The 13,271-nt window shown below is 45.3% G+C and overlaps 1 protein-coding gene across 1 annotated transcript in view; it reads right to left on the bottom strand.

The window, feature by feature from the left end:
• Positions 1–492: 492 nt before the first annotated feature.
• The window catches only part of LOC119389727 (D-glucuronyl C5-epimerase-like), a 53,280-nt gene continuing 40,501 nt past the window's right edge, over positions 493–13,271 (bottom strand). The window contains 6 exon segments of the mRNA XM_049414533.1: positions 493–1,586; positions 1,588–1,604; positions 1,606–1,706; positions 6,490–6,723; positions 8,070–8,403; positions 9,766–9,930. Coding sequence (XP_049270490.1) covers positions 656–1,586; positions 1,588–1,604; positions 1,606–1,706; positions 6,490–6,723; positions 8,070–8,403; positions 9,766–9,915 — 1,767 coding nt within the window. The 5' untranslated portion in view covers positions 9,916–9,930 and the 3' untranslated portion in view covers positions 493–655.

Consider the following 13,271-nt stretch of genomic DNA (forward strand, 5'->3'; position numbering starts at 1 on the left):
TCACTGAAACAAACATTCGTCACACAATATAGCAGAAGGCAGCCAACCACATTCTGTTTTAGCATAAAGCAAGTGCGTGCTATTCTTGTACTGTATGCCTGGCCAATGCATAACAAAAGGTGAACTCCAGTGGTCAATCTAGAGCACAATCTTTTTGTGCAACATAACAAGAAAGCTGTTCTTATCTGTTTTGTCACAAGAAGAATTGCTTCTTCCTTTGGTTATTTATGAGTGATTCAAGTAGCTCTTCCAGAACAACCAATGGAGTTCACCATAAGAATCACACAAGAATGTTGTGACAGTTCCACTGACCACATTCTAATGACAGGACAACATCTGTGTGACAGCGATCTGAAAGGCAGTGTCAGTGAACATGATGTCACACTTTGAATCCTCCCCCTTGCAGGATTCATTATTATCATCAGGCTGACTACGCCTACTGCAGGGAAAAAGCCTTTCCCATGTTTCTAGAAGATGCTTAAGAGCCATGGGCATTGCTTTGCTCATGTTCGATGCTGTTAAACACTGGCTTGTGCTACCTTAGTAAATGTCAAGGCAACTGACAACGGTCATCAGCAGTGTAAAAACTAATCGCAGTTGTCCCCCAAGGACCTGTCAAGCTCATACTCCATGGCAGGATCAATGCCACCTCCACTCAGTTATGTGGTGCCCGAAATCCTTTCATATACTGGATCCACCTATCAGCTGTAGTCTTGAAGATGGGATCATCGTCTATGGTTGCCAAGTAGAGCAACTGGTTGATGTGCGTTGTGTGATAGTCCCAACGAGCGAGATTCGGCGCGATGCCCAGCGAGAAGTGTCTCAGGTCGTACGCTGTTCCTGAGCCAGTGTCGAACAGCGGCAGCATCCGCTTTAACGAAACCATCCCATCGAGGAAAAGCTTTTCTGCGTCCCTACACTGCTCCAACGAACCTGCTCCGTCCCCACAAGTCGATTTGGCATCGTAAAGCCCGAAGAGTGAGTATATAAAGCCGTTCAACACAAAAGAGCTAGGTACGGTGGGATACTCTTCGTACCACACAAACTTGCCGAGGAAAGTCGTCATGACCCCGTGGGTCTCGGCGCGCACTTTAAACGGCGCTGTGGCACGCAGGGCAGCGTCCAGATATCGCCTCTGCCCTGTTGTCAGGTAGGCACGTGTCAGCACCGACATGGCCTGCCCCTGTGCCATAGCTGAATACCAGCCGGGTTCCAGTTCCAGCATGCCATTCGAGAGGCGGCGCGTCACCTGAATCGGCCAGCCGCCCGTGTCGTCTTGGTGTCGCACAAGCCACTCGGCCGCATCGAAAAAGTGGGCCTCGTGCGCACTGGTGGTCAGGGTGAGGTTGTCGACAAGGCCGTAGCCCCGAAAAACGATGCTGTGGACGCGAAGGTTGCGAGGCCGAGCGGCCATCTTGCGCTGGCCGAAGCTGAGCCCTTTGACCAGGTCGACAGCCAAGTCGCGAGTCAGGTGCATCCAGGAGCGCTGGGTGCCAATCCCGTAGTAGACGTCGTGGTCATCCACGGCTAGGTGGGTGTCGGTCATGATGTAGTGGACACCGTACAGGGATGGCTTGTCAGGTGCTGCCAGCGGTGAGGACCACAGCTGAGGCTGCCGTTGAGGATGACCCTAAGGTCAACCGACAGGGTGAGATTGTAGCACTCCTGCTTGAGTGCAAAGGCCACTCCCTGGTCCTGAGCAGTGCCTGCGCGATAAGCGAGGAAGTGAATACTTTCTGACATGGCAAGCACATGTCTAGGAATACGAATTTCTAAGAATATGCGAATATTCGAAATTTCGAATATTTTTTTAATAGTGTTTGCTATTCGATTCGACTCGCACTGGAATTCACTATTCGAACTATTCGACCTTCCCAAAAAACAAATACAGTCAACGTCCGATTGAAAGAGATCCCTTCAGATTTTCAATATGCTTCACCTATTACACTCCAGTATTGCGGCAAAGCTGCCTTTCAAGCGCCGTTACGGTCGAATTTTGCCAAGAAACAGTCAACGTCCGATTGGCAGCGGCCCCTAAATTTTCAATATGCTTCACCTCATCACACCCCGGTATTGCGGCAAAGCTACCTTTCAAGCTCCGCTACGGTTGCAAATGTACTAACTCAAGAAAACGCTGGTTCCAATATAGAGATGAAAGATGTGGCAGAGTTGGGGGCTCAATTAATGCTGTTTTGGGCATGAAATTTGGGCAGGAAGTCCGAAAAATCTGACGCCGAAGTTTTTTGGCATCCAAAATTTCAGATGTTTTTATATATCGACGTCTACGATGCAGATTTGGAACTCCGAATTTGAAGGGAGCACATCCTTGTCCGCCATATCAGTTGGGCTTCCAAAGAAGTTGAAAGAGGAGGAGAGGCTGAGGAAATGGCATCTTTGCCTATCACGTGTAAAGTGTTGTCGGCAACACTTTGCACCAAATCATGTACATAAATACAATTCGGCCTCTACATTGCCTCATTCTTGATAAGACCCCTGCCAGTGCTTCATCAACCTAGCGAGAAGAAACACTTTTATGTTGCTATCTCATAAGAATATGGTTAGGAATCCTCTCTAACTTTTTTTCTGTCATTTCGCTTCGAAGTATTCGAAAAATATTCTAGAAATATTGGAGAAATATTTGAAAAATATTCAATTCGCACTCACACTTCCAATATTCGAATTCGCTTCGCACCCAAAATTTTGCTATTCGCACAGCTCTAATACTTCTTACTGTATATTTAAGCAGCACATCAGAGCTCCCATGGCTTACACTTGAAGTAGCTTTGCACACTACCGTAAAATCCCGAGCAAGTGAAAAATAAGCTGACAGGAGTTGGAGAGGGGGAGGGGGGGCTCGGTCACGGATCAAGATGCAAGATGGTGGCGGAAGAGCCGCACATGCTGTCAGTGAAATCTTTTATTGAATACGCATGCATACCCTGTCGTTATTCGCCCTCGTTGGGCGGACAAAAATGGTGAATGAAACTGTGAAAATGGCGGGAGGGGAGGGGGGGCGCTTGCTTGGTCATTGGCACATATTTTAAGTCTCCTGAAAAAAAAAAGGGGGGGGGGGCGCTTGCTTGAGATTTTACGGTAATATCGACACAGTAAAACATCATAAGATCCACAATAGGGACACCAAGCTAAGGAGTGAAGTGAGTAAGTGAATAAACTTTATTAAAAGTCCGGGCGAGGCGGGGGGAAGAGGGGATTACCCCTGTCCCGATATAGATTTTTTTTTTTAGTATATACTGCTACTCTGAAACACCAACAGCACTTTCTTTGTTCTACAACAAATAAATCGATGAAATCGAGTGGCCACTGTTGCAACAATGTGTGAACCAGCTACGCAGAAATGTTCAAGAGTGACAATACCACAATGTCACTGTGAGCCTTAAAGGAGTCATGAACCACTTTTCCAAGTAATGATCTAATGACCTCAGTATCGGAGTTTACTGCCTCCCGAATCGATTGCCGCAAAAATTTCTCGAATCCGTCAAGAATGAGCGGAGTTACGGGGGTTTGGCGCACGCTCCCAGCGCTTTCTCTCTTTTCTCGTGCCGACGAGCGCACTGGAAGCTAGACAGGGAAGGATGGCACGGGGGAACGAAGTTACGTCAGCGCGCGTCATGAAACGCGATCGCTCTACCGCTGTGATTCGCGTGCGCGAGTGCGGCTACCGTGTACTGAGGAGTGCGGTGCCGGCAAGTGGCGGCATCCCGCGGCAAGAAGCGCATCTGATCCGAACGCCGCTCTCGATTTACGTCGGCTATCGGCCAATAAGCATTCTATGTCTCTTGCGACGTAAACAGGCAAATCCGCGACGTAAACTGGCAGACGCCCCGCCCACCGACGAGAGTGAGAACCGGCCTCTGTTTGAAAAGAGGGCGCCTGAGGAAACGGCAACTTCGCGCTTCGCCTGTGGCCTTTACGCGGCGCGCACGACTGTAATATTTGGCAGAGCAGTTCACAGCCGTGTCAGCTCTCCGTGGGATGTGTTTTTTTCAACAAGCCCAAGGGGTGCTTCATGACCCCCTTAATAAAACTGAAAAATTTCTCGCATCCATTTATGCGCTTTCGAAAATGGTCAACACTTGTCGATATCAAACTTGGTTTCACTCTCGTGTGTTGAGTGCCTTGCCATTTCATTGTTCTTAATAAAAGAAAACAAGACAGGAAAACATCTTATGGATCCTCGTCTTGCCAAAAGAAACGGCGGCATAATTTTTGCATGAGGAATTACACATATTTAAATGCAGCTCCTCAGATGTGTTGCTATAGCTTTGAGACACAAGAAAGGTGCTGACAACGAAAACATGACGAGGATAACCGAGATGACAGCTGAGGATGCTCATTAAATAATGAATGAGAGACGAAATGATGCACACAATGCACATACTGTAAGACAATGGTGCAGATGCACAGTTTAACCTGAAAACGAAGAATTGTCAATGATCTGCTTGTAACACAGAGCTTAAAAGGAAATATATACAGATTTCTCAGAAAGAAAGCTTGTTGATGAACAATTCTGTCTTGGTCTGGGATTCGAACCCAGGATGAACACAACTCTGGGGCAGTCGCTCTATGGTCCGAGCTGACCAGGAAGCTAGGAGATTACAATGAGAGAGTGAATTAACAGGTCAAACCACATGAACACTCGATATGGCGACATCGTTGGTGCCACGCTATTATCCGAAATCCTGAGAAAGAAATGCCAAATTATTCTTAAAGACCCTCGCTGTCAACCTGTTTTACTTCCTACACAGAAATTAAACTTAACCACAGATTCTGTGCTGCCATCTACCAGAGGTTTACAAGAGCACCGAGACTAGTTCAACTCAACTCATCTGTGGCAACTGTTGAACCAAAAAATCAGAAGTACTGTTGAAGGGCTGAGCTTATCTTTAACTTATTTTAGAAGAGGGTGGATGAGCACGGTTCATCAATAGTGAAGAAGGAATATGTGTTTCAGAAGAACACAGGTACTAGTGGTTGGAAGTGAAAGCAGCAAGAACAAAACTAACACATGAGATGAGAATAAACAAAATTTGTTTTTTGTTCGTGCATGCTATGAAAACCGATTAAGTGACATGATGCCATGCCAAGCGGTGCTGCAGCTGTCTCGTCATATAATTTCTCTGTTGTACATGTATCTCGATAGGCAATATAGCATAAGAGCTGGCATCTAGCTAAAGTCTGCTCCTTGTATAAATCTACTGCTGTGAAATAAACTCTGGAGGTTACAACCGGCATTTTCTCAAAGGGCCCCTCACCAGACTTATGTATTACAGTAAAAGCTTGTTAATTCGGATTTCATGGGACCGGAAAAAATGTGACCGCGGCTCAAGACCCCCCTGTCCTAATTGATCCGGAACATGCTAACCTGAAATTGACTCGAAACGTTGTTACCGTCGTTACCATACGGTTTGCACTGATGACGATGGCAATGCAGACTACGCTACCTCGTTTCGGTTGTCCGCGAATGCCGTTCTGGCTGCTTTGTGTTGCACATTTGCGGCGCTTCGCACTCATCGCACTCCAAGAATCGTCCGAATTAACCAGGTTGCGGTCAAATATGACTGAATTAACGAGAGTTTGATGCCACTGAGTAATGCATAGGCTTGCAGGGACCAGATAACGCGTCTGAATTATACGATTTTCCGAATTAGGGGATGTCGAATTAACGCGCTTCTACTGTATAAATTTTGGTTATACTACACTGGAAGTTTTAGGGCACTGTCTCCGGAGAATTTCACTGAAAGAACTTTTCAAACTGCTCCATTATTGGACAAGTTATACGAAATTAAACTGCGCAGTTACCATGCCTACAAGAGGCGAGATTCATTGCCAACATGGACATTCTCTCCCTTTGCCTCGGCTAATGTTCATAAGCGCTTCCCTACAGCAGGAAAACAGAGAGCGCGTTGTGCTCATTTGACAAGCACTGTCTACTTTATTTCTCTTTTTCTTCTGCTACGCTTCACGGTGCAGACATTGCAGGCTCCACAGTGGATAAACAACCAATCACGGTCAGTGACATTCAGAGAAGCACCCGTTTTCCAGACATGAGCCTGTTATGTAGGCGCTTTCTCTCTCCAAGCTCATCTCCCTTGACAGAAAGAAGGCATGCGGCTTTCTGTTTCAAATTTCTAAATTTCTATGTTTCTTCAGACAGAACCTAATTAAACCAGTAGACAATGAAGCCAACTATACTACAGTTAGACTACAGATATGTCACCTATACTTTCCTTGGCTTCATTGTCTATAGGTTGTGTGTAACAATGAAAACGAGCCCTTGATCAATTCTGACATTTTTTAGGCCGCACAGGCGTGACATATTTTGTGAAAATGATGGTCACTGAATGAATAACATGTGCACTTGTTCATTTGTAGTGCCTAAACCTGCTGAGGGACCCTCAAGTGTTGAACAGCTTGTTTTGCGTAGCACTCGCTTGTGACTTAATAGAGAGCATGACATAGAAGTCTTACCGCTAGTCCGAAACTCAAAGACGTGCCCCTCGGTTTCGTCGTCGCGGAGCCTCGAGTAGCTCGCCTTGAGTCTCGAGGAGGCAACCCAGGATCCGTGCTGGCTGCGCACACCATTCTCAAGAAGAGCCACAGATGGCGGTGGCTCCGTGAAGTTCTTGCTGAAGTGGCTCAAGCCAAACTGCGCGATCTGTACAGGATAGAAGTGGCCCTTGGGGTCCCACTGTGTCGAGATGGGTACACCTGCGCAAAACAAAAGTGGCTTGTAAGAAACTGCATCCCCTGTTCGATGCTAAGAGAATCCTCCGCAGCCACTGAAAAGAATGGAGGTCACCTATTACGTAATCATTTATCAATACTGTCAGCCTTTTCTCGGCTCTTACAGACAGTGGGTCGCAGGAAGAAAACCGGGAAATAGATTGCTGAAGTGAACTAATGAATATATTCATTACATGACACGTTGCAATGAGTATTCTTAATTACGCATATCTTTCATGACAGAGCAGAAATAAAAGAATATGAGTAAATTGAGGCACAGAAAAAACGATAGTGCAATAGAAGAGTACGAATAATATCAGGAAACACTGTGTAAGTGTTACTATTAGTCAAGAAATGCCTCTAATTTAGCTCTGAAAACAACCAGGACTGTCAGCACTAACAACCTAAGCAGGTAAGTTGTTCAATATCACTACAGACATAAAAAAAGAACTTAAGTGTATTGCAATGCAATATGGATAGCCTAATGTGCTTATCGACTGGTTCTAGATTAGCCAATCTTGTCGGAAAGGCTGAGAGCTCGACCAGGAAAGCTTTAGCTATGGCATACTGCTCTGTGCAGGGAAAAGGAACATAGCAAAGAAAAGGACGAGTTCACTTGTTTGTTTGTTTGTGTAATCTTTAATACTGGGGCTGTGGAACCTTAATGAAAACACGCAGATAATGAAACCGAGGAAGGTATAGGGGACATTGGAATTGTAATGGAAGAAGGGTTCTGGACAAATTTTGGCTGCCTGGGATACTTTAACAGCAACTGCAAACATGAGTGCTAGTGTATCTCGATTCCACATGCAGCTGTCATGGCTTGAAATCAGATCCACAACTTTGTCCTCAGAAGCAAGTATGCCATAGCCGTTTAAGCACAATGATAAAGCAGAGCAGACTATACTTATGAACAGTGTCCACACGTGCTCTGCCTGCAAGAATGACAGAAACAGAAAGTTTATGATAAGAAAGGTAGAGAGGTTGGCCTAACGCATAGCAAACTGCACAATAATTACGCTATTCAGTGCACGTGTTGGAATCTCTGTAGAGCAGAGCTTACGATAAAACAAAATGTTATGTGCTTAATTTAATTACCTTTACTGTCAGCTATGCAGCTTGCAATGTCATGCGATATTTATGTTTATGCACTTTACTGGTGACAACTTTAATGATATAAAATGTTTATACGCTACACCATTTACAGTCCAAGGGTAAAATGAGTAAAATAATATAGAAAGAAGACACAAGTTACCTGCAGACTAAATTTCCATTTGCACCATGCAATCTGAACTTGTAAGCAACGAGAATGACTGAAGAAACAGGCTTGCCTTCCATGCCACTGATGCATTTGACACGATCACGAACAGCCACATTGTAGTTCTCGAACCAGAGGAAAGGCCCAGCCGTGTGGTACATGGCATTCGGTGCCATAACCTTGGAGTAGCTGTGCTGCCAGTCGAGTACCTCCTTGCCGTCCCGGTAGGCAATCTTGCCGTACACTTCGAAGTACTTACGCAGAAAGCTGAAGGGCACGAACACTTCTGAACCTTCTTTCCGACAGGGCACGGCATAGTCATCATTGATGACACACTTGATTTCCTGCACTAGGTGTGCCTTGCCCTTGATTCCTGTGCCAATGCCACCGTTGTTTTCCGCCTGCAGAGAAAAGAAAAATAAGTGAAAATTCTGGTGCATCACGTGCTAAAACCACAATATTGTTGTGAGCTATGTCGTAGCAGGGTATCCTGGAATAATTATGGCCAGCTGGGGTTCTTCAACATATGGTTCAATCTAAGTACATGTTTGCATTTCGCCCTCATTGAAATGTGGCTGCCGTGGCCCGGAATCACACCTGAACACTCAAACTTAGCAGCGTAACACTTTAACCACTAAGCTACCAAGCCAGCACATAGAACAGAGGCAACAGCATTTATACAGGAATTAAAGTGTATCTCTCCCTGCATGCCGTAATTTGCAAATGCGAGTAAACGAACGTGAGGGTGAGCTGAGACAGATCGTGACTCAACTTGCGCAGTCTTCCTGTATGCCTTACCCCAGAGGTGATATGATAAAGCACACTCTAGTTAGAGGGAGGAAGAGAGAAGGGGGCAGGTGAACGTGCTAATGCGAGAGTCTCTGCGTCTTGTCCTCTAGTCCTGCAGTAGCCGCACTGCTGGCTCTTCGTGTAGTTTGAGTGCGCCAGCACCTCGTGTTCCATTTCTTGGAGGTAATTTGTGGTGGGCACAAAGGCTGGGTGAGCCGATATGACGGTCGGTCTGATGTGCACCGTCCTTCCGCAAGTCTCGTGCTGGAGTCATCTAAGTTTTCGGAGATGCATTTAAGCAAGTAGCAGAACGAAGCACTTGCTCACTGCTGTCTGTGCTCTTCATCACGACAGACCCATGAGAGCTATGAGTGAGCATGATTAACAAGTGAGATCTGCTTGTGTTAGCCTCAAGACTCATGACATCATGCCCACTAATTTATTTAGTAAGCAAACATTTAAAAACCAATAGAAACAACGACCCAACTTCATGTTGTAGTTAGCTAACAGGCAGTACACCGCTAATAATGGTTTACCTTTCGAGCGAGACTGCAAAATCTTTCTTTTTTTCCAGGCTTTAAATCACCAGTAGTAAACCTCATTATGATCTATGCATGCTGAAGTGTCATGTGTCTGTACATAATCAGTACCAACAGCAGAAGAATAGAGGAAGCAAGACAGGAAAAGGGTGTAGGAATGTGCACCAAATCCTCGGAGGCCACAGTTATCACTCGGAAATTGCATGGTTGGTGGCACAGCAGAAAGCTCAGAGCCTTTACCGTGGCGTATTGAGTACTTGAGACTTGATAGTGCAAGTTTGCCAATGCAAACCTAGAGCAGGGATGAACAAGCAGCAACATGCACATGAGCAGTGCTGTGTGCAAGAGGGATATGAAATTGTCTGCCATGGCTGCAATGACATATGTAACTAAACAGCCAGACAGGCAGGAGTGCTGACACATTGTGGAACTCGCCTGCACGAGAAGTGGCTCTGCCGGGCTGAGGGGACTGTGTGTGCTGCAACGGGCCAGGTAAGAGAACAGCGTAAGTGCAGCACCCGACAGGGTCAGCACCAACAGCAGCTTCTTGGTTGGCCGCATCCTCACACCACCTCCCAGCAGCATCGCTTGGCTTTACACCTGCGTGGCGTGAAGAAACTTTAGCCTCAGCTGACAGAATCAACACGATATGTCCCATCACAATGCGGTATAAGAGTGCAAAACAAAGTAAAGTAAGAACAAGACAGGAAGCAGCATTACACGTAGCCTGCCCAAATATTGTTCCATAAACTAGAGTGAGCCAGCTAGCACAGCAACAGGTAGTAATAAACTTGTTATATGATCACATATCACTTGTAAATGACATCTTGAAATATGTCGTGCTACTATGTCCTTACTTAAGAGGCAACGGTGTGCTCGCTTTGGTATATTTAATTGTTCGCAATTAGTTCACGATATAGGCTGTGAGGGCACAGGAGGCGACAGTACATCAGAAGAGAACAATTTTTACTGCCACATAACAGAATGTCATAAAGGGAGCATGACGATGTTGTAAACAGCATGCCTAACTGTAAACATGGCTAATGTAGGTGACACATGTACTTAATTTGATCAGGCACATACTCAACACCAACCATCATTTAATTTTGCCTTGTTTTATTTCCATTACTATAAATGAGCATATTACATAGTTTGCAGTGACATTGTCATCTTCCACTCATTTGTAAAATGCACCATGTGTGTTATAATGGAGAACATATATTCCCTTTATGTATTCCTTCAATGTTCCTATTTTTCTATGCTGTTTAGGACAGGCCTGTAGCCAGGAATTTTTCTCAGGGGGGGGGGGGGGGCACTTGCTGAAAGCTTTGACTATTTGAGAAAAATGCCTATTTTTATGATTTATTTTTGATAAAACACCATGTGTCATCAAAGTTTTGAAGGGGAAGCCCCCCCCGGCTACGGGCCTGGTTTAGGAAGACAGGTATATTCAGTGTGCAACAGTGTTAACAAGTTTAGTGTATTTACCCCATTGTAGGGTACCTTATCGTAGGGCTGTAGGGCCATCAAACAATTTTTCATCCAAATGTAAGGCAATTCTGCAAGCCATGGAATTTTTTACCGAGCTTGAAAATACTCTCTAAAAGAGGTGAAAACATTCATGAATGCTGGCAAGCTGTACGCCCTGAAATGAAACATGCAACAGACCTATCACTACAGTTGTTTTTCGTTGTTCAACGCAAGAATTGTTTGATGATGGGGTCATCTTGGCAGCAGCGAGGACAAGGTAATGTTATCACCATTATTTTCATACAATAGTCAAAGTTCATAAGAGTGACAGCAAAAGTGGCCCCAGCTCATGATATTGTAACCTAACAGAGGGGCTGAAAGAATCTTCAGTATCAGGACATATATCAAAACAAGTCAGTGCAGCAGAGTTGGAGCTAAAAACATGAACACCGTCCTTGTAACAGAGTCTGACCACCTTGGCCACAGCGGTTCAGAGCTGTGTAGCCATGAATGTCGCAGACTGGCAAACTGCCCTGCATCCGCAGGAAATGTACTTAACAGACACACACTGGCGGTGTTTTAACAGAGCCGACACAGGTAGTTAAATTTTTTTACAGAGGAGATGTGCAAGTAAGGTGTTCTCTCTTGTGTATGCACGCCTTACTGTCTGCCGTGATGAATATGGGTGCGTTTATATCAGAGAAGGAATATCGGTAAACCGCCTTCTTTCCAGTCAAGGTTTTATACTCTAACGAAGGTTTCTTCTTGTCTGAAATAATACTAGCCACCTGAACTATTTTAGAATTCTCAGAGAAGAAAAAAATAAAAAAACATGTTGGCAGATAAAAATGAGGCGGTGAAGACACATCCTCGTTGTCGACTTCGAAGTAAAGAAGTTGTACTAGCAGCGAAAAGCTTCGCTATATCGTGAATTTTGTTAAATCAAGGTTTAGATGCTTCAGCAGCAGCAAAAAAAAAAAAAAGAAAAAGAAAAAAACATACACCACGTCTTCGCAGGGAATTTCTGGCTTTTGTATTACTTGGGCTGCCTGCACACAAATTATTGCAAGATGGTTGTGCCTAATTTTGTGATTATGAATGCCGGTGCCTGCGACACAGATTGCACTCAAGGCAAAGCATAGGGGCGACGTCCAAATGATCCGTAGCCGCAAAAATAGGATGAAATGGTTAACCACACCAAGCTGCCTTATTCACATTAATGCCCCGAGATTTTTCCCTCTTTATAAAGGATCTATGGACTTTAGTTTCTATTGCCTTCGATATGAGCTTCCGGTATTCCGATGATCTGGCAAAACCATGTCCTCCGAGATCGCGCGCCTGCCGACGCGCTATCTCGGAGGACATGGTTTTGGTGACCTCGCGTTCCATGTCCGCGGCAGGTGGCGCAGCGGTATTTCCTGCGCGCGCGATTTGAATGCACGAAGCGCGCACGACAATGTTTCCGCTGCGCGAACATTTCGTGCGAAAGGGTGTTTAGAGGTGATTTCTGTTGGCCAGGCTTTATCTAAATTTTTCTCTAAACTTACTAGCCACAAAGGCTTAAGTACATGCTTTAAATAGACGAAAAATTCGTTAATAACGAAAATCAAGGCAGTTTGAGGAAATTACTTGGTTAACCCTTTCACAGTCAGGTGTTTCTGGTCGTGACGCTGCGAAAAGGAAAAAAAAAAGTGTGACTGTGCTGCGCTGAAACCGCAGCACAGTCACAGCGAAAGCTGGAAGAGTGGCGTTCCTAAAGCAACGTTGTAAGCTCTCTTGGGGCTACTAATACAAGTACACTAGCAAGGTACACACTACGCCATAAATCACAATTTTTGTGAAGTTCAGAAGCACCTACTAATCCATTATCCGTCATTCTGCGGAGAAGCGAGTCACCAGCTACACAACTGTAAGCATTATGTGCAGTTTGTTGACGCGACGAGTGATGACGATGAAGAATTATGGCTCAACCCTTTGTAATGGGTTGGAAGCTTTAAACGGCCCACCAGTTACGTAATTTGCATTAGGTGACGCCCGGTCGCTATGTCCCTCTCCCGCCATGCTGTATAACATACGTTGACGTGGGAGAGAGACGGGGGGGGGGGGGCGAAGAACTTTACTGAGCCCCGAGGAAATGGATAATGCGCTTATGGGCTTCCTTGACAACTAATACAAGTGCACTTGCGAGGAACCCACTATGCTATAAATCGTAATTTTTTAGAAGTAGGAAAGCAGGCACTATGCCATTTTTCGTCATTCTACGGAGAGCCGTGGTGCCTGCTAAACGCATGTAAGGCATTATGCGCACTTTGTTAATGCTGTGCCTGATGACGATGAAGAATTATGGCGGAGGCCTTTGTAATGGGTTGGAAGCAATCAACAACCTTCTCGTTGCGCAATTCGCATTATGTGACGCCTGATTACAGAATTCGCGTTGTGCGACGCTTGGTGTTTATTTTACTCTTCTACCA

This window comes from Rhipicephalus sanguineus, chromosome 4 (assembly GCF_013339695.2).
Source record: "Rhipicephalus sanguineus isolate Rsan-2018 chromosome 4, BIME_Rsan_1.4, whole genome shotgun sequence".
Taxonomy (NCBI): domain Eukaryota; kingdom Metazoa; phylum Arthropoda; class Arachnida; order Ixodida; family Ixodidae; genus Rhipicephalus; species Rhipicephalus sanguineus.